The 21,116-nt window shown below is 39.2% G+C and overlaps 2 protein-coding genes across 2 annotated transcripts in view; both read left to right on the top strand.

Moving 5' to 3' along the window:
* Positions 1–3,538: 3,538 nt before the first annotated feature.
* On the top strand, positions 3,539–4,324 carry SNX13_2 (sorting nexin 13; the record flags this gene model as incomplete). The annotated part of the gene is made up of 4 exons (XM_051219390.1): positions 3,539–3,648; positions 3,689–3,851; positions 4,183–4,272; positions 4,307–4,324. The coding sequence occupies 4 exons, from the start codon at positions 3,539–3,541 to the stop codon at positions 4,322–4,324; spliced, it is 381 nt and encodes a 126-aa protein (XP_051066965.1).
* A 124-nt stretch (positions 4,325–4,448) lies between these two features.
* SNX13_1 (sorting nexin 13) overlaps positions 4,449–21,116 on the top strand; it is a gene marked incomplete at both ends in the record, with an annotated part of 34,926 nt that continues 18,258 nt past the window's right edge. Inside the window, 6 exons of the mRNA XM_051219389.1 lie at positions 4,449–4,508; positions 7,174–7,315; positions 9,120–9,214; positions 9,305–9,407; positions 16,888–16,943; positions 18,850–19,410. Of these exons, the coding sequence (XP_051066964.1) occupies positions 4,449–4,508; positions 7,174–7,315; positions 9,120–9,214; positions 9,305–9,407; positions 16,888–16,943; positions 18,850–19,410 (1,017 nt within the window). The remainder of the gene's footprint in view (positions 4,509–7,173; positions 7,316–9,119; positions 9,215–9,304; positions 9,408–16,887; positions 16,944–18,849; positions 19,411–21,116) is intronic.

Here is a 21,116-nt window from a genome sequence, read left to right as displayed (position 1 = left end):
ATCTAACTCAGGTTAAGCATAAATCCGGGAAGCGAAGATCCTGGATCAAGTGAGGCATGGAACGCTTGCTTCAGGCCAAACGGAGAGCCGGGCACAAGTCAAAGGTTTATTCGATGGAATCTGATCATCACTCTTAAATAGGAACGAGAAACCGATGTGAGACTGTTTCCGTCCTTGCTAGCAGACAAGATGCAAGCTTGCTTAAAATATCACTGTAGATTCATGACCCGGAGAAGGCCCACAAACCGAGTGATACGAGCCCTTAAATGCGAAATGGCGAGGTTCTCACTAACTTAGAGATCGCAAACCAACTTAACTAGGAGCCCTCACATTCAGATTATCTCTCCGTTTTACTACCAGTTGAAGGAGTACTGTAGATACGTTCAGGGACGTGTCTTCATTCCAAATAAAGATCATAGTTCCGACTGAAACCTGGCTCTCTCTTGACATCACGGACGAGGAAATGAATGTACAAAGCATGACAGACTTAAGGAGTAATGAGGGGAACTAATTAGGTGTGATGATCATATTTACTTAGATCCCATAAAGCATAATAATCTTTTCAATGACTGACTCTTAGAAGCCTAGCCAATTTTGCATTGGCACGAATAATCCTAAGTAGCTGGTCAGATGAAAACACGACTCTTCCACAGGCGCTGATAAGCAAAAGGGACACAATGTAGGATAGACCATAGACACACATACTCTTGTAGCGTGGCGTCGAATTGAGATTAACTATGAACACCGCTACCAAGAAACACGTGCCAAATAAATCAGAAGGCGTAAGTTGAACGTAACCAAAGAAACCCATAAAATCTCCGAGAAGCCAAATACCAGAAGGCAATTAATGGACCAAGTCGAGATATTTATTTGCTGGCGATCTCGTGGCATCGAAAGGATACCGAGATCGTGCCAGGATACAACCTTGGTTACAGAAGGTAACCGAATTCGCGCGAAGTTACAATTGAAGTGTAAGTAAAAGAAAGGAAGCAAAATATAGCTGTCATTAGCACAGCCAAACAAAAGCACGTTAAAACAAACACTGGTACAGTTGGTTATAATAATAATTGTTTTTATTAAACCAGTCGTGTTCTCGTGATAAACGTGAGTCACTACAGGAGCCCCCCGCTAGAAAGGGTTTACACTTTCGATAAATAGCGGTTTGAATCGTGGGACTGATCGGCTGACGAGCGATTGTAGGACGGAAGAATTGGCGAACAGGAAAGCGATCGTTGATCGTCGAGTTGCCAACGGAGGTCGTTTTCGGAGAACAGTACCAGGAGCGATGTGTTGTATTTATTGCTCGAGTTGGCATGCTACACCAGAGTGGTTTGTATCCAGAATCTGAAGAGGGCGTTCGTAGAGGTGCGCACCAGAAACGCTGCAGACGTAGGACGAAACCACGTTGAGCCAAAAGACCAGAAGCGAACGTAACGACCAAGTTCGAGACCAAGCGTATGCCAAGCATTCGAAACCAATATATCGACTGAGTACGTTGACAAGAGCATGGGTGGCCAGTCCAGCTTTCGCCAAAGTTGACTGAAGTCGACGGAACCAAACGGAGGTGGTCGAAGGCGTGGGCTCAGGAAACAAAACGAAAATCAAAAAAGAGAAGAGTGTAGCATGCATGTAGCATAGGAATAACACTACACCGTATCGGTTGTTGACTGTGCGACTAGTCGCGGAAGCGTACGGGCAACCGTACTCGGCGACCGGAACGTGAGACGGCAGTCTCGTTCGTATCGCGTGAGCCTGTAATCTCATCCGAGGTCAGAGGCGGCGTGGTCTGCTGACCTGGACGTGAGACTATCGTCTCGTCCGTAGACGGTGCAGATAACGCGTGCTGTTGACCGGGACATGAGAATGAGGTCTCAGATGTATCTAGCGTGGGACCTGAAGATGGTTTGAGGATCCCGCTAGTAGGTTTGCTAGGTCTAGCATTGAATCTCAGGTTACCAGATAGGGCACTGTCATCGACGTGTGCTGGTTTGAGACGATCAATGCTGACGATCTCGACGCGTCCATATCGATCAACCTTGAAGGTGTTTTCGTGACGAGCGATCACGTGAAAAGGGCCTTCGTAAGGTTGTTGCCAAGGTTTGCGTACCGAATCTACTCGTACAAAAACATGTGAACAGGTAGATAACTCTCGAGAGAGAGCGACCTGTCGATGTTGTATTCGAGTTGACACCGGAGACAGCGTTCACATAAATGCAGACAGTCGACGGACGTTGTCTGATTTACCGAAATTAGGTCTGCTCCGTGGTGCGAAGAATTCTCCGGGCAGACGCAATGTCGTGCCGTATACCAGTTCAGCGGCGGGACATTGGATATCTGCCTTCAAGCTCGTTCGAATACCTAAGGGGACGAGCGATAAGGTTTCGTACCAGTTGTCGTTCTCGTGTGCTCGTAGAGCACTTTTAAGTTGGCAATGAAACCGTTCAACTTAACCATTTGGTGCTGAGTGGTAGACGGATATGCTTATGCGTGTGCATTCCGTACCAAGCAGCCGGGTCAGCGAGGAGAATCGTTAATAGGGTAACATTTCTAGAATAAAGCGTGGAATTCATCATCACGCGAATAAAAAGTGACAAGGATTCGGTACACATACGTGTGAGTCTATTATATTAATACTATTCTTATCGTTATCCGTCATGTCACGTATATTATATATTAAATAGTAATACGAAAATATACGACAGACGTGGATAGATAAATCATAGACTCACCGAATTGGCTTCTTTGGAAGATTTGACCAGAAGCTGAGGCGTGTTCCAAAAATACGGGTGACCAATTGTAGCGTGGAGTCGAGTTGAGGTTAACTATGAACACCGCTACCAAGAAACACGTGCCAAATAAATCAGAAGGCGTAAGTTGAACGTAACCAAAGAAACCCATAAAATCTCCGAGAAGCCAAATACCAGAAGGCAATTAATGGACCAAGTCGAGATATTTATTTGCTGGCGATCTCGTGGCATCGAAAGGATACCGAGATCGTGCCAGGATACAACCTTGGTTACAGAAGGTAACCGAATTCGCGCGAAGTTACAATTGAAGTGTAAGTAAAAGAAAGGAAGCAAAATATAGCTGTCATTAGCACAGCCAAACAAAAGCACGTTAAAACAAACACTGGTACAGTTGGTTATAATAATAATTGTTTTTATTAAACCAGTCGTGTTCTCGTGATAAACGTGAGTCACTACACTCTTTACTAGTAATCAAATACAGGAATTCTCTGCAGACTTAAATGGTGTAAGCGATTTTCCAAGAGTTATGGAAGAGGAGACGTAACATTTTCTAAAGTGCTCAGGACAGCATCTAGCCATAATTTACCAATATCTCCTCTTTTGCTCATTATATATACCCAAGTTACTATTAGGAGACAACGAAAATCAATTACTACTAGATACGGAATTCCGTTAATCGAAAGCTTATGTAATAACGTTCATAACTTTTTTATTCATTTGAATATTAAACTGCTTACATTCTTACTGGATATTTTCCCGGAGTTTTGATTACTGGCGTTACGGTTTTAGTTATGCTAAGGTTCAATGTTGTTCTGGGTATAACAGTTATCTGTTTTCTACTGCATCATGGCTTCACATTTATATTTTATGTCGTCATTGCGACTCTTTCCTTTGCTGCTGGGTATTACACATTCGTTTTGATATTTACAACTTGTTCCTAGTTTCTTTTTAATGAATGAACAGCCTGTTGTGCATTTCCGCAAGAGAGATCTTTTATTCTCCAAAGGGATTCCAAAGGTGACGGCTATCATGGATGCTGAGGGTGTCACGAGACCGAATATACGTGTATCTCCTCATCAGGACCTGGACTACGTGCTTAACCAGGTAGTTTTGTAAATGTTTCTATCACCGCAGATTGTAAGCTACATTATCAGAGACTACATAACTCCTTGGTACAACTCTCTCACACCGGACGATTCATTTCCAATGGAACTCCATAAGCTCCTTTTACGGGTTGTTGCGAATGTGGTTAGAAGGTAAACGCCTCTGTAGTTAGTAATTTCACCAGAGTTTCCGACGTTGATTGGGTGCCTTTTTTTACTGAAACGCTTCCTTCTTTCATGTCTGCTCATGTTCGTGTCTACCGAAATATGCTGGACAGAAAGGCAACCTATCCTGACAGAGGTATTTGTCGTATTACCTAGTAAAACTGAAGATTATGCGAAATTATTTTTTGATGTTGAGGCTGAGACAGAGAAAAGTATATGTCACGAAGAAATCTGTAATTCTGAAGATCGGGAAAAAGGCTAGTATAAGGATTGCTCTAACCTTTCCAATAGACCATCTTCGTTTGCTAAGTGATATGTTTTTATTCTTTGTTACCCCTGCTGAGGAATATGGTGTGCCTGGTATACGATATATAACCCGGGTAAGGTACTTACTTTTCTAATGTTGTAGGAGTTGCTGGTTAATTCTGTCCTGATGCCAATGATCAACTTGTTATCGGATCCCGATTTCGTTAACAGAACCATAGCTTGGTTTGTGAGTACACTTTCCTATGCGTTTTGTTAGTAACTAGTGGTTTGATTTCTTCATGTTGTTTATTTCCTCTGTTAATATTTCCTTCATACCAAATATATGTAGTCTTAGGTTGATTCAAATAAAATAAGCAGATTTGTCTATCGTATCTTTCCCCACCTATCATGAATCTCCAACCTACACGTACCTCCCAATTTCATAGATCGCGCTCTAACTGATATATCAGTCAACTTAACATATAAGACTGTATAATCATTCTTAAGGACTTCCAGAACCAACCTATCTAGTTTTGCCACTCTTCCTCCCTTCTAATTGGAAATGGCCTCGATCTCAGTTATGGGACTTGTGCCAATTTCCCATCCACACTGCTTGAAGATTATGGATAACTGGCACCCGGTTAAACTGTTACTAAGTGTTCTGCTAACCGACCTAACCTCCTGGAATGAGTGAACTATGGTTCCGAAATAGTCTAGCTCGTAGCTGAATTCCACTAAACGTATTCTCGACGATTTGGAACAGTAATTTAGTGCGACGTATTGGCATTACCCTTTCGCCTATGTGACTTTCGTTCCCCATCACTACTGGGTATCGTTGCTTAAAATATTTGTCAGTCTGCATTCAAACTGTTTCTCATCCTCGTGTTTCGGTGCCGGTTAGTATGAGATGTCGAGAATCCGTTGATTTATTTGAAACCCCTGAACTCCATTGATCTTTCCTAAGCTTCTAGTTTGAGTCACAAGTACACAACAGTGCTGTTGTTACAACTGTTTGGATATTACATCAAGCCTCTCAGAATAAACTTAACCCACACGGTCGACTAAGTGCTTAGTTTATTGTTCGTAAACTGTACTTCTGACCATTTTTTCAGAATTAGTTTTAAAGGGTCTTCCTTCTGTGACTTTTATGGGCCCGGCAAGTCACAGACAAACGCGTGTTTACACTTCAGGATGGAGTGTGAGAACATGTGCGTTGGAGAAGCAGTAGTCGTGAATCGAGTTTTAAAGACGAGGTCTGTGTTGAGTCGATGTTGGGGTCATCGGAAATTATCCTTCCTTATGATTACAATTTTCATTTTCTAAAACTGAGTGGTCCTTTGTGTATGGTTATTCAATCACAACATAGAACCTATACGCATGTACATCAGTCCAGGTTCCGATACCCGATTAGCACAGAAAAGTGAAGTCAGACCAAATCTCAGAATAGTAGAGGTAGTTACAATATCAGTGGTAATAGGAATTCACGAAAAGGAAACATAAATTAATGAAATGAAAGCAAAAAGTTATGAGGAAGTTAAAAGCTCAGGATTTGGGAAAGACGAAGAATGGATGCATCTGAGCCATTGCAAACGATTTCGAGCCATATCATTCAAGGTCTCTAACTACTGGTTACGACAATCACGTGAACCCCAACCAGGTAGTCTGTACCTATCAACGCAGTTCAATCCAGTTGTCAGTGACTTCACGGACTGATGCAATGTTTTGACTTGACCGCCCCTAGCCTTCTTGCAGGCAACCTTGCACCAGAGAACTTCGCCCGTCGAGGTAGGCGGTGGCTAGGTATACGTAACACATCCCAACCACATAAATTGATAAAAATTGACTACTTCGTCGATCGATCTACCGCACTTATCTAGTACTCTTTCTAACCGAGCCGCCTCGCAGCTAAGTGAAGCGGCAGATGCTTTCAACTACACTTCCTATCGTTGGTTTAGGCGATGACGCGAGCCAATCCTGAAGTAACATTCCAGATTTGTAGAGAGTATTGTATCCGATAGTTGGAACAGATGGTCACTTCTGTCCATTTCTTGGGCCCTCACTGATGAACTCGCCCAATTGTTGCTCAACTTGGTTTTCATTTTCTACTTGGACGTGAAAACCCTATTCAGTGAAACTATAATTGATGAACGACACTAAAGTCACATTGAGGACGTTCACTTATTTAATAGGGCTGAGTGGGGGTTATAGGCCAGTGTGGGGAATTAAGATTATGATTGACAGTTGATAGTGAGGGTTAAGAACTAGACTTAGGGTTTTCATCCAGAACTGACATCAGCTTAAATGCCAAAACGCTTTCGAGCTAAATGGATGTCGCGCTGAAATCCAAGACCTGTTATTCTAAATCTCATTTGTCCGTCCATAAATTATAGTCTTGCCATCCATTCTATGATTGATCTGTCAGAGAGCTTAGCTTTTTGAAGCTTATTGGACCTTCTATAAAACTCGCTTTTTTTCAACATCGGAACTGTGGTCAGTGCTAGCATAAACCGAATCGATGTATAAACTTATCTATTATAAAACTATCGGATGAAATATTTTTATAGTGTGATATTTAAGGTATTTGCGATAAGTTAGCACACTTTAAACGTTATACTTATTGTATGTACATAACTGAAATATATGGTTTCTTACACGTTTGTGTGGTAAATTTTGATTGTCAATTTTTGCCCTTCACAAAGCGTTTTGCTACACCTCTAAAGACCTATGAAGTTTCTAACGGCTTTCGCTATACAGATAAAAAAGTGCAGGTTTAGTTTTAGTCACTTGACCATCGGAAGGCTTTTTGCTGTCTTTACTAGTAACAAAATCGTGTTTCATCTGTCAAATTTTGTACGTCTGATCCCATAATACCTACATTTTATGCTTTGCTTTCAATTTTTTTTTCTAAATAGGCATCAGATAGTGCCTATACGAGTGAGTATTTCTGCCAAGCACTACGCATGTCTGAAAGCACTGAAGAGATAGATGTTGTCATTCGTCAGCTAAATAGTTTCATGGATAAACTTCGGGGTCACGACACTGGTGGTGATGATGGTAAACAGATTTATTTTCGGTTTCTCTACATATTTGTTTTACGTTGTCTAGTTTTTGAATAAATAAAGTACATCTATCAATGCTTAGAAGCAAGAAAAATTGGTTCAGCGATTGTATATCTTCAAAAATGAATTTGCTAAAAAGAGAACTTTCCGTTGAACCAACCTTTCTTGTTTTTAAATGAATACACTACAGTTTTGGTAAATTACTGGGAACATACTCTACGCAAGTTAAATGATTATATTGTCCAATACGGAAGATGGAAGAGATTTACAATCGAGAAATAAATGTATGAAAATAATTTGTTTAAGGTTAAAACGAAAATTTTTGAATTCCATTTGGGGTGAACTATCTTACTATTTGTGATAGAATGTAATTAAAAACTACACCAGGGTCACCACTGCCTTCTATTCTGAGCCATATTTGATAACGTTTTAAGCCGCTGATTTGTACTATCTAAAGGAATACAACAGGAGAATTGTGAGTGATCAACAGATTTCAGTCCTATATAACTGTCTTTCTTAACATGAGGATTTATCAAAATCTTGTCACTATCTGAGCTGTTCTTATTACAGGTCCTTGAACATGTTAATAGGCTTCTGTGATATCTTCCTCTAATAAAAAAATCCGGAATTTCCTGTGCATAAAAAAAGAGTGTTTCTTAGGTTAGATATATAGAGTTGTTTATAATAACATGCAATATCGGAGTGTTAATAGTCGTGTCGAAATTACAATGACAGATTACGTCAAAATGATGACGAAGGACACCAAAGTATGCGAACTGTTACAATAAAACAAGCTTTCAACGAACACACTATAATTGAAACTGCCTTTCGCAAGTATTCAGAAGATACGGTTGCCATAAAAGATATAAATTGAATATCATCAGCTTCTGTAAGTACTCAAGAACATTATTTGACAACATATGTAGGTCAAATTATATCCTCGAAAGTTATTAGAAATGAAACGGGTTACTGAATATTGATAAGTAGTGTAGACTGATACACGAAAGGGAGTGAAGTTCGAAAATAAGGATAGAGAATGTAACTGAGCTTAACATTAATTCCGAAGGTTTTCCAACATTTGACGGCGTTGGAAGACTCAATCAATGCATCCGTAACGCGGACTAAAACCATTCTTCCATAGTTTGTAGTGTATGGCCGGTACTGTACAATTGTCTCATAAATTACGTAGATTCCTTTCAACAATCGCATTTTTCTGATGGTTATTAAGCACACACAAAAGTACATCGTTTCCCACTCCAGCCTCTCGCTTTGTAGCAGTCTCCTAACCTAATATCACACAAACGGCTATTAATTGGAATCTAGTTGATTAATGCTTCAGTGAAGTGGAGCGACATCAGAAGCTGCAAACTTATGATAGCTGGTCATCAAAATGGGTTCGTATACCATTCGTTTCTGCAGATTTCTGCAATCCACATACACCAATGGTTTGAAATCATGACTTTTCAAATTCTCTAAGTGATACTTCCGTATTCACCAACACGGTTTAAACTCGGAACATACACTTTCGTTCTTTTTACTTTTAAAAATCCCTCTGTTTTGAAAAGGCGATGAAACAGTCAAATACGACAATGTTAATTCTACAACTATCTAACTCAGAGAAAACAACACTACGAAAAGTGATTTTCTCTTGATATAAATTTTAAAGTTCTTCAATTTGCCTTGTAGATAAACAGCTTGGTAATCTCAGTAGCATCATTTAATCAATAAAATTGTTATGTTATTTTCATTAATTTGTTCATTTCAATAAATAAGCAGTAGTCTTCTTATTGATTTTTTAGATGCTCTTATTAAAGCGCAACTTGGAAGTCTCGATTATGTCAGAAAAATATGTTTAATTCGTCGAAGGCAAATTCAAGAAGGTGTAGCTGAAAAAGTAAGCTTTTACAATTCTATATTGTATTGTCTACGTATTCATCCTTTGTCAAATATTTTTCTTTCAACTCCTCCTATGTTCTGTTTATAGCCCGGACGTGTATTAGCTTATCACTTACAACCGGATGCACGAATTTATGATATGTCATTTCAAGAATTAATGACTAAAAGTGTTGCAGTTGTTAGCTTTTTAGGTAAGTGTACTTTCTGTATTATGATTCTTTTTATTCTTTTGGACTGTATACTGTCATTTAATTGCTAGAGTTCATCTACTTATACCTATAACATGGGAATATCTGTGCCATATTTCTTTATTTTGACTATCAAGTCTCGGCACGGATTCAGAAAATTCAGTGGGAGTTTGTCAACTTACCTCACTTACGGCGTAATTTAGACATCCGTCTTCCAACTAACTGGTATGTATGGTGCACAGCAGTCCGCTCTGTTTTACTTTATGGCTATGAGATATGATCTATGAAATTAGAAGACATGCGTAGGCTGAAGGTTTCTGATCATAGATGTCCTCGAAGCATTTTTCGCGTTTCGTGGAGCGGCTGAATAAGCAATTTTGAGGTTTTGCGCCATTGAATGTTTAGCAAACGTGGCAAGTCAGTTAATGAGATTGTTAATCTCCATCGACTGAGGTAGTCGACTTAGAATAAGCGAATGACATAGTCCTGTTTGGTGAAGACGCTGACAAAATTCAGTGTCTTTTGGTAGCACTGAGTAATAATGCCAGAATGTTTGGAATGCGCTTCTCTCCCTCTAAATGCAAGTTGTCGCTTCAGGACTGGTCTGCGTCAACACCTGAATTAAGGATAGGAAGTGAAATAATCGAACGCGTTGACAACTTCACTTATCTTGGAAGTCTGATCAGCCCTAATGGGTTGGTGTCTGACGAAATCTCTGCACGGATTCAAAAAGCTCGTTTGGCCTTTGCCAACTTACGTCACCTATGGCGAAGGCGAGATATCCATCTATCAATAAAAGGACGAGTATACTGCGCGGCAGTCCGTTCTGTTCTACTTTACGGCAGCGAAACATGGCCTTTAAGAGTAGAAGACACCCGTAAGCTACTAGTATTTGACCACAGATGCCTTAGAAATATTGCTGGCGTCCGTTGGGATCACCGGGTAAGTAATAGTGAGGTTAGACGCAGGGTATTAGGGAATGATGGTGAATCAGTTGATGAGGTTGTGAATCTTCATCGACTGAGATGGTTGGGCCACGTGTTACGTATGCCCGAACACCGATTACCACGTCGTGCAATGCTAACGGGTGTTAGAGATGGTTGGAAGAGAATTAGGGGCGGCCAAACCAAAACGTGGCATCAGTGCTTGAAGACACTAACCTCTAGTCTGAGCCATGCTGGTAGATGCAGACTAATTGGTTGGGGTCCGCGTGACTATCGTAACTAATGATTGGAGACTCTTGGTGACATGGCTCATAATCGATCACAATGGCGCCGGTGTATACACTCTCTATCTTCCCTTAAACTAAGAGATTAAAATCACTTCATATCTTTCTTTCTACTAACTAATTCTTTCTTCCTGTACTGTATCGTTATATGCAATCTTTCTCCTATATATTACCACCTTTGACCTAACCACTCCTATGAATCCGGTGTCCATCTTTTTGTGCTAATGAGGTATGGCAACCTGGACCGATGCATATATGTGCCTGGTCCTACGTTGTGGCTGACTGACTGACTGATCAACATGGAGCCTGGTACAGATGTGCTTTGTCTCAAGTTAGCATACCAGATTAACAGGACATGAAAATAACAAAAGTGATCGAAATAATATAGTAGCGATGAAAAACTACACTTTCGGAAAATAGGTTTCAATACTAAGGTTGGATTTGATAGCTTTAAATGAATCGAGAGTTAGGTGGAGAGTTAATAATAAATATATTTTTTGCTATATCCCAATGAGTAGAAAAATTGTATCTCGGTTATTTATTTACACTGAAAAAGTGGCTTACATAAAGTCACGAAAAGTCAGAAATGCAATTTTCCTACTCATTAAAATATAACAAAAAATATGTTTAATGTTTGTAATATAGTTTGAAAAGGTAGGACGGAAAAGTATGTACGATAGGGTAGTGGAATTAAACATCGAGAGAAAGATAAAGAATGAACGCATATGAGCTGTTGCGAACATTTCTACGCTACGTTACGTAGTCTTCAACTCCTGACTGTAGTTGTCACGTGGACCTTAACCAGGTAGTCTGTATCTAGCGACATAGCCCAGACCAACAGATAGTGAATTTACGAACTGAATCCACGTCACAGTATAGCCACCTCTAGCTTTCTTTCAACCTACTTCTTGCACTAGCAACCATTGGTCGTCGAGGTAAGTAGAGGTTAGGTATGAGTAATACATGCCCCGACTACCTCAGTCAGTCAGTCAGCCACAACGTAGGACCAGGCACATTTATGCATCGGTCCAAGTTGCCATACCTCATTAACACAAAAAGATGGACACCGGATTCATAAAAGTAGTGAATTCAGGAGGTGGTAATATATAAAAGAAAGATTGCATATAACGATACAGTACAGGAAGAAAGAATTAGTTAGTAGAAAGAAAGATATGAAGTGATTTTAATCTCTTAGTTTAAGGGAAGATAGAGAGTGTATACACCGGCGCCATTGTGATCGATTATGAGCCATGTCACCAAGAGTCTCCAATCATTAGTTACGATAGTCACGCGGACCCCAACCAATTAGTCTGCATCTACCAGCATGGCTCAGACTAGAGGTTAGTGTCTTCAAGCACTGATGCCACGTTTTGGTTTGGCCGCCCCTAATTCTCTTCCAACCATCTCTAACACCCGTTAGCATTGCACGACGTGGTAATCGGTGTTCGGGCATACGTAACACGTGGCCCAACCATCTCAGTCGATGAAGATTCACAACCTCATCAACTGATTCACCATCATTCCCTAATACCCTGCGTCTAACCTCACTATTACTTACCCGGTGATCCCAACGGACGCCAGCAATATTTCTAAGGCATCTGTGGTCAAATACTAGTAGCTTACGGGTGTCTTCTACTCTTAAAGGCCATGTTTCGCTGCCGTAAAGTAGAACAGAACGGACTGCCGCGCAGTATACTCGTCCTTTTATTGATAGATGGATATCTCGCCTTCGCCATAGGTGACGTAAGTTGGCAAAGGCCAAACGAGCTTTTTGAATCCGTGCAGAGATTTCGTCAGACACCAACCCATTAGGGCTGATCAGACTTCCAAGATAAGTGAAGTTGTCAACGCGTTCGATTATTTCACTTCCTATCCTTAATTCAGGTGTTGACGCAGACCAGTCCTGAAGCGACAACTTGCATTTAGAGGGAGAGAAGCGCATTCCAAACATTCTGGCATTATTACTCAGTGCTACCAAAAGACACTGAATTTTGTCAGCGTCTTCACCAAACAGGATTATATCATCTGCGTATTTTAAGTCGATGAGTGGACCTCCTGGAACGAGATCAATACCCGAGAATTCAGTCGACGAGAATGTTATTTCCATCAGTAGGTCTATGATGAGGTTAAACACAAATGGAGAAAGTGGACAGCCTTGACGGACACCACTTGAGGTTGCAAAAGCAGATGACAGTTCGCCATAAGCTCTGACTCGACTAGTAGTGTTCGAGTAAAGAGCCTTTACACGGTTTATATACTTCTGGGGTACGCCTTTCAATGACAGACACTGCCACAGAATCTCGCGGTCTACCGAGTCAAATGCTGCTTTTAAGTCAAGAAAGACCACCATTGTCGGACGTCGATAAGTATGTCTGTGTTCTAGAACCTGACGAATGATGAATATGTGGTCGATGCAGCCACGACCAGGTCTGAAGCCAGCTTGGTTCTCTCGTGTTTGCAGTTCACGAGTTTTAGTTAGGCGTCTGATGATTATCAAGGCTAGTATTTTAGATACTATATTAGTTAAACTAATCCCTCTGTGGTTGTCACAAGATGATTTTGACCCTTTCTTATATATTGGGACGATAAGTGATTGCGACCAGTTAGATGGGATAACGTCTAACTCCCAGATCTTAGCTAAAATATTAGTCAACCTAACCGCTAAAATTGGACCACCATCCTTAAAGACTTCTGGAGCCAATCGATCTGGACCAGCTGTCCTTCCTCGTTTCAGATTAACTATAGCCTTTTGAACTTCTGCTAGTGTTGGGGGATCTACTTCAATGTTCCATTCACACTGTCTGGGAATGGAGGGTAGTTGTAGAGTCGCTGAAGGCCAGCTGAACTGTTCTCTGAAATGTTCCGCCCATCGTTCTAAACGTCTGGACTGGGAACAGATGAGAGTATCGTCTTTTTCCGATATAATCTCACTTACACTTGACTTATTAATTCCAGTTTCTTTCATTAGTCTGTAAAGCTGTCTTGTGTTCCCTATAGTCGCCGCCTTTTCCATCTCTTTTGCTTTCATTGCCCACCACTGCTCACGGTCGTTTCTTAGACTTTTTCTTAACCTAGATCTGATTTGTTGTCGCTCTTCATCATGTTCGGAACCTGATGGGACGAGTCTGCGAGAATCCATCAGTGTGATAGACTTTGAAGAAATCCACTGCTTCTTTGTAACTCTGTGGTTTAAGTCACTAATAGATTTCATTGCTGTTTCCATAGCTGTTTGTATATCTTTCCAAGCAACATCTGGGTCAGCCTCGTTTTCAGAACTACCTAAGTGTGACCTCAGTTGTTCCTGGAACCTACTTTTGGTTTTCTCGTTACTCAACTCAGTTCTAATGGGTCTTTTTAATGTGGCTTTTTTGCGCCCAGTGAGGCGCAAGCAGATGCGTGCCCGTATTAGGGCGTGGTCGAAGTCCAAGCAGGTACTCCAGAATGAGCGACAATCTTGTACCGACCCTCTCCAACGATGACTGATGGCAATATGGTCTATTTGAGTCCATCGTTGGCTTGGTGCAGGCGGTCGCCACGTTAGACGATGTCTCTCCTTATGCTTAAAATTTGTTTGCTAAAAATAAACGATTGTCTGAGCATAGTTGCAGCAGACGATCACCATTATCTGTTCGTTGTGCCGGTATACTAAAGTACCCACCTAAATGCCTTTCTGTTTGGTTTAAACTACCTATCTGGGCATTAAAGTCACCTGCTACGAGTGCTATGTCTGAACGTTTAGCTTTCTGAAGAAGTTCAGAAAGCTTTCTGTAAAATTCATCTTTCACATCATCTGAGCTGCAGTCAGTGGGAGCGTAAGCAGAAACGACAAAAAGGCAACGACATGTGTCCCTATCCTTCCGAGTTCTTACGGAGCCGTTTAGCCGAACAGCACATAGACGACTGTTGACGGGGATCCACTCTAACAGTGCTTGTTCCGCCCTTATGCTTAGTGCTATGCCTACACCTGCCAGTCCACGAGAGCTGGCCATCGGGTCACCAGATACACGGAGGGTGTGTCTCGTTGGCTCTCCGTTTTGCCGAGGTGAGGTCAAGTGAATGACCACACTGGGATCCTGTATGCGTGTTCCGGAGACACAGCATACATCAATGGTACGAGATTCTAGGGTTTTAGCCAAGGAAGCCTGCTGACCGATTTGACATAGGGTGCGTACATTGAAGGCTCCAATGTGTAGTGTGGAGCGAGGTTTCAGTAGACCTGGGACACTGTTTTGAGCACTAGAATCATTGGCTATGGTGACACTTGAGGGGGAGGCCGAAAAAAGAAGTTTAGAGTTTGAATTTGATGTATGAGGAATAATAAGAATTGAAGAGGGAGGTTGATTATGAATACAGTGGTCTTGAGTGCTGTTAGAGGTATGAGGGCGGTTATCACTTCCCGGTTGCCCACACCGTGGAAGGGTTGTTCTGGAGGTACCTGAAAAGGAAATCGGATTAGAAGTGGTCTTAGTGACCTGGGAGCGTGACCGCAGTGCCCAAGGGACAACTGCTTGAGGTCGGTCACACACGACCTTTTTATGGGCAATTTTTGTGTTAGCTCCGTACTTGTTGAGACCTTACCGCCGGAGACGGATATCCGTGGGATAGGGCGAGGTGTGCATTTTCAGGGTCGACCTTTTCTAACCACACCCCTCCTTGTGGAAAGGCAGCATCGCTGTCATACTGGTTGTCTGAAGGAAACACCTTACTGCTGTCACACCTCTGTACAGTCAGCAGTATGACTTCGCCTTCGGACCTTGGGTTTGTTGCATTTAGTCTTACCGCTCATCAACCGACCTGTCTGACATGGTAGGTCCTTGAGGAACAGTTGTTCCAGCCAGTATAGCTCGGTTGCTTCATCACGATAGGCAAGCCCGACCACCACGTCAAGGTAGCAACAACGGTTGATGTCTGTCTGTCTATATTTTTTATTACAGTTATAGTTAAAAAACTGTAGATTTCTAAACGCCTTTATTTAATTATTCAACACCCTATAAATCACTGGTATTTTGTTTTAAGTGGATATTGATCACCAATAAAAGCATATACTAGAATATTGTAGATTTATGAAACTTCTATATGTGAACCAGTAGTTTCGTAACTTGTCTAAGCAAAAACTTCAAGTTGTCAACGAGTAGCCACCGTGTAATAGTAAAATATAGCTTTTAACCGCAATAGAAACGGAAGACATTTTAAGTGGTGAAAGTTAATGCGCAAATACAGAAAACAGACATTTTTGAGATACTACGAACAAGAGAACTGTATGTTTGTATCATTGTTTCACACTCTTGGTTAGTGTATATACCTGTTCATATTTCCAGTCCCTAGCAGAACCTATAATTTTCATCCACCAAGTTGGAACCCTGTATTTTCCATATTTTATGTTCAAACGTATTGAAGTAGTACTGAGAAACTATCATCCAGTGTGATAGAAAACAATGTATTGTGGCTGTGCTAAACTTAATTGTGGCCATGAATTAGGTCTGTCTGTTGATTGTGTGATGGCCAAGAATTAAGCCTACTATCCATCTTTTATTTTATCGAAGAGTGAAGGATGTATAAAATCGTTGGCGTCATTTAATCACTATTTTTGTAGTAAGATTTTGTAAATAAGTATGTTCTTTAGATAGAGAATCTATTCTTATAGCTGGTAGTCTTGTCTTTAATATAATTTTTAATGAGCGGGCATGATTAGTTCAATAACCCACTGTCGGCAACATCGCTGTATTCTATTGATCTGCATTGTATTCGTTCACTTTAACTACCCAGATCTCTTTAATCAAATCTTAACTCAAAAGTGCGGCGAAAGTTTAAAACCAACTTGTATTTTTAGCCTTTGTGAAATGAATATGACTCAAGCTCTGGGGCCTGTAATTTTCAATACTCAACTTCACGTCACCCAACTCCACATCAATTCCTCTTTCGTGTTTAATATATTTGCTATACATTCTTCGATTCAAGCTTCACTTGTCAGTTGAAAATGTGCTTCAAATTACATGTTAATGTTTGTTAGTGTTCGAGTTTTATGTTAATTTAAACCTTAAGCTTCACTGGCTGAAACTCTAAATTCTGATACTATGGATAAGTCCTTAACACGCTTGCAGTTTGAAATAAAACTGACTATTCATTACTGTTGTAAACAGTGACCAAGATGCTTCACTGACATATATATATATTTCGTGTGTTTTTCTTGGAGTTACTTATTATTCTATTGTTATTATCTATTTGTTTGTTGTCTGCTTCTTTCTGTAATTTCAGATTTTCTGGCTTCCATTAATAAACATTCATTACTTCGATTGTATTTAAATTGTGTGGTAAGCAAGCTCTTATTAATGCATTTTTTATTCAATTTAATATATATATATATATATATATCAAGTCAATCGAAGCGTCCATATCACTCAATTGAGATACGCGCAACATTGAAGTTCACGAAGCAACGATTTGTCTAAAATAGCGATTATTTATTGAACAATATACAAAAATTAGTTACAAACCTCAAAGTATAAGGTGTCTACGGCGTTTGCCGCGTCCTACTGTCTGAAATAAAAGCAGCTTGCTGTAATAGTAACATAAAGAGTAATTGCAGTATACGATAGTGCAAAAGACAGTTGTTAGTTGTGCCTAAGTTGGTAACTGTTTATCAACGAGGAAAAACCGAACTAAGAGCGAAAAATGTGAAAACCGTTGCGTTTAAACAAGGGTTAGAAAAATACACAAAATTGTGAATAACTGCTAGAATGATTGGAATAACCTAATTATGATGATAAATACAATAAATGTTATAAGTATACGTGAATATTTCAGAATATTACACAACAAACTTGCGCCACAACATAAGCTCAGAGATTGCGAGGAATACAACTTTTTACTGAATATTAATAAGTAGTATAAAACAATATGCAAAAGAGTGTAGGGGAAGTGTAAAACAGACTTAACAATATATAATACGATAATTCAAGAATACGGGCTGACAATCCTGGTTACTAGATTATCCATTCACAATTATAGATAGGGCATACATATTCACAATGTCCAACTAACACGCTTGAGAACGGAATTTAACTAGACAACAATTTGTTGACACAATTACTAGGAATTTACGCACAATGAATTACAAAGTAGAGATCGATAATTATATGAATTCACAACATAATATGTTCTTTATGCACTTCCTATAAACGACTGTTTGTCTTCGCTGAATAACTACACTTCAGAAATAGATATAGACAAATTTTTTGGGACATTTTATATTTGAAAAAGGTTGTTTATTGACGTATGTTACCAAAACAAATTCATACCCCCATGTCCTCACAAAGAATGGTTTCACTTAGACATGAAAATTTATGTTGATTTCTTTTGATTAACTAAACTGATTTTCGTATCATAAAATTGTTTTATCACGTTAACTTTGATACAAGTTAGTGAACAATAGTAGGTAGGTGGCTAAGCATTCCTCTTTCAATCATTTTATTGCAGGTTGAAACTCCGCTGCATCTATTTCGGTTTATTCGATGTAGTTATATCATAAACGTTTACACATAAAGTGTGGTCCAGTACCAAATACAGAAACATGTACTTAGTCATTCAGTCGCATTTTAATGCAATTTGAAAAAATTTGCTCCAAGATGCTTACTATGGTGAATAATTAACGACTGATTACTTATTCTCTTTCGTACAGAGATGTGTTTTAACGGGAAAATAATTGAATTATTTAGACTGCTAACATTAGACACTAGATTATGATAGTTAATTGGATGAAACAGTTTACTCAACGATCCGACCGTTCCATTGAGAAAAAAAACAGACTGGAACAAAAAATTGTTGACACAGCTAGTAGGTAGTCTGTAATTCGAGTGAATTTTACAATATAACATAATCTATTGTATATTTAGTATAGATGAATATGTCTTTTATCACTCCTTAATAAGTAACAGGTCACTTAATTTGAATACATATTTATTTGTGCAAGAGGTTCATTTATCTAACCGATTATAGAACCACAAGATTATATCGTATGCATATAAAAATGTATATTTACAGTGTTCTTGTTAAATCCGATAAATAGATAATCGGATCATTTCAAAATACACATTAAAATGTACGAATTTTCACAAAAAGAGTAATATAATAAGACACTTAATAGGGTTGTAACAAGTCATTTTCTAGATAAAAACCGTGTTGTATGATAAATTGCACAATCCTTCTTTATTCTTTCAGAGTTTCCGTGAAGGCGTCAGTAAATTAATACCCAACGCAACTCTTAATCAAAATATTGACCCTTCAGTGTTGGCTCTTGCCGAAGCTTCACGAATGGAGGCTATTACTTCTGATATGTCAACTAGCACTATAACTGAAGATTTATGCTTAAATCCTACAAATCCAATTGACATTATTAATACCGATGAAGAATCTCTATCAGTCTCAGATTCTCCTAATTTTGAAGGCACACAAACTGAAGTTGCATCCAGTTTGTGTGACAATGAGAAAGATCTGATTGAAAAAGCAGATTCAATAACAACATCTTTAGATGAAGGTGAACAGCAAAACACAATGGTCATAAATGAAGATGTTAAGAAAAATATACTAGAAAAAAGTGGAGAAGATGAGATTGTTGATGATTCTATTGAACAGTTGCGTGCATTTGGCATAACAATATGCAGTAATTTATTGCACTTTATGCCTTTATCAGCTGAACCACTAATCCAACGTACATTAAAGGCACTTACTGGTGAACCGAATTCATTAAATCCTAATGCATTCACTGAAATTGAGGCACATGTAAGTAATAAGAATATTAATACCGAAAATTTGAATATTTTAGTCGTCTGATAAAGACTAACTTCTAAATTTTTCTTGTTAATTGATAACAATATCTGACACTAGGTGATACGAATTGCGAATCCCTTGTGGAATATACGTCAACTTTAGCTCGCAGCTAGTCTGTATGGGGCCGCGCTAACTAAGGATTCCTCGATGTTTTGTCGAACGGTATCTTTCAATGTGGTCTCTCGCATAAAATCTGGAATCAAACAGGCGATCTGTAAAAATATAGGACTACCTTCAATGACATTTAAGTAAAAATACAATCTACGCAATTGATATCACTAGGTTAATTTTATCTTTACTGTCCAGTGTTTTTCATATACATCAAGTAGAGGCAGTGATATGTGCTAACATTGAAGACGTCTCCACCTTCGTTTACTGAAGTCTATAAATTTACACTATGAAATTTAATACGATTATTCTATCGGTTCATATTTTAATTAACAAAATTACAAATTCGTATATGCACTGCATTTGATGAAATTTGCGAAATGCGTCCGACTTTAAATCCATCTCATTATCATGACTGATCACGAACATTCGCCTTTAATTACTTTCCAAGTAGATTATTCAGATGCGTTACAAAATAGTTACTTATTCAATCCAACTCAATATATGTGACGAAGGCTAAGGCAAACAAGTTGTTAGAGTTAACCTAGTCAATAACCCACATTCTTAACACGTCTCAAATTCGGAAAGTTGTACAGTTTTTCAGATTTTTTTAAACCTTTGTTTTCCTTTTTTTGTCTTTGTTTTTTTGTAAAAGAAACTTGTTGAAATACCTTGTGCTGAGAATTCTAAATTGTACCAAAATATAATAAAGCCATTAATAATAATAATAATAATAATAATAATAATCAGCAAACCTTTAGCAACGTTATACGACAGATGGAAGTTTCGCTTTACAGATTTATCATTCGGAAGCATTAATTCTGATGCTGGTCACGGATATTATAACTCCATTTGACTGTCACCATTCTGCATAGAGATTGGAGAAAATAAAAGTACTAACAAATTGTTTTGATGACAGGTGCATCTAGAGACCTACAGGATCCGGAGACAATAGTGATCCGATTTTCTAAATTATGTGGTGGGACATTCATAGTTTCATTGTAGATGTCCTAAGAAAATCATATTGTCATTCAATTTTCGTTAATAAACGTTAAACTATTACTGATAACAATAACCGCCAATATTTCTTTCTAGCTCGAATCTTCTCATGATCTTCGCTCTCCTCCGCTTAATTACCACTACTTTTCGTTTGCTAATTTTCTGTGTTCAAAGTTTCTGTTTTTATAACTATATATGTGAAGTTGTACTATTTTAATGTACGTGCTTGAGTACTACGTTTTCCCACACTCTCGCCTTCTTTGTATGTTCCTTCTCAACCTCGTTTATTGTTGAGGGTTATCGTCAGTTTTTATTCTATGGAATCCGTCATAGGACACGTTCGTATTAAAATGAACTCAGTCGTTCCTCAGTTACCAAGATCCGTGGGTCAAAACGAATCTCAATCAAAACAGACAACACTATCTTCCTAAAACGAACACTGTGGTGGGAAAGTGATATAGAGGCTTTAACCAATCCATTGGTCCTGTTCATCTGAGTTGGATCCTTAAATACTGTTACTACCTCTACTACTTGGGACTTGCCCTGACAAT

Source organism: Schistosoma haematobium, chromosome 4 (assembly GCF_000699445.3).
Source record: "Schistosoma haematobium chromosome 4, whole genome shotgun sequence".
NCBI lineage: Eukaryota > Metazoa > Platyhelminthes > Trematoda > Strigeidida > Schistosomatidae > Schistosoma > Schistosoma haematobium.
This window is presented reverse-complemented; position numbering and strand designations above follow the sequence as displayed.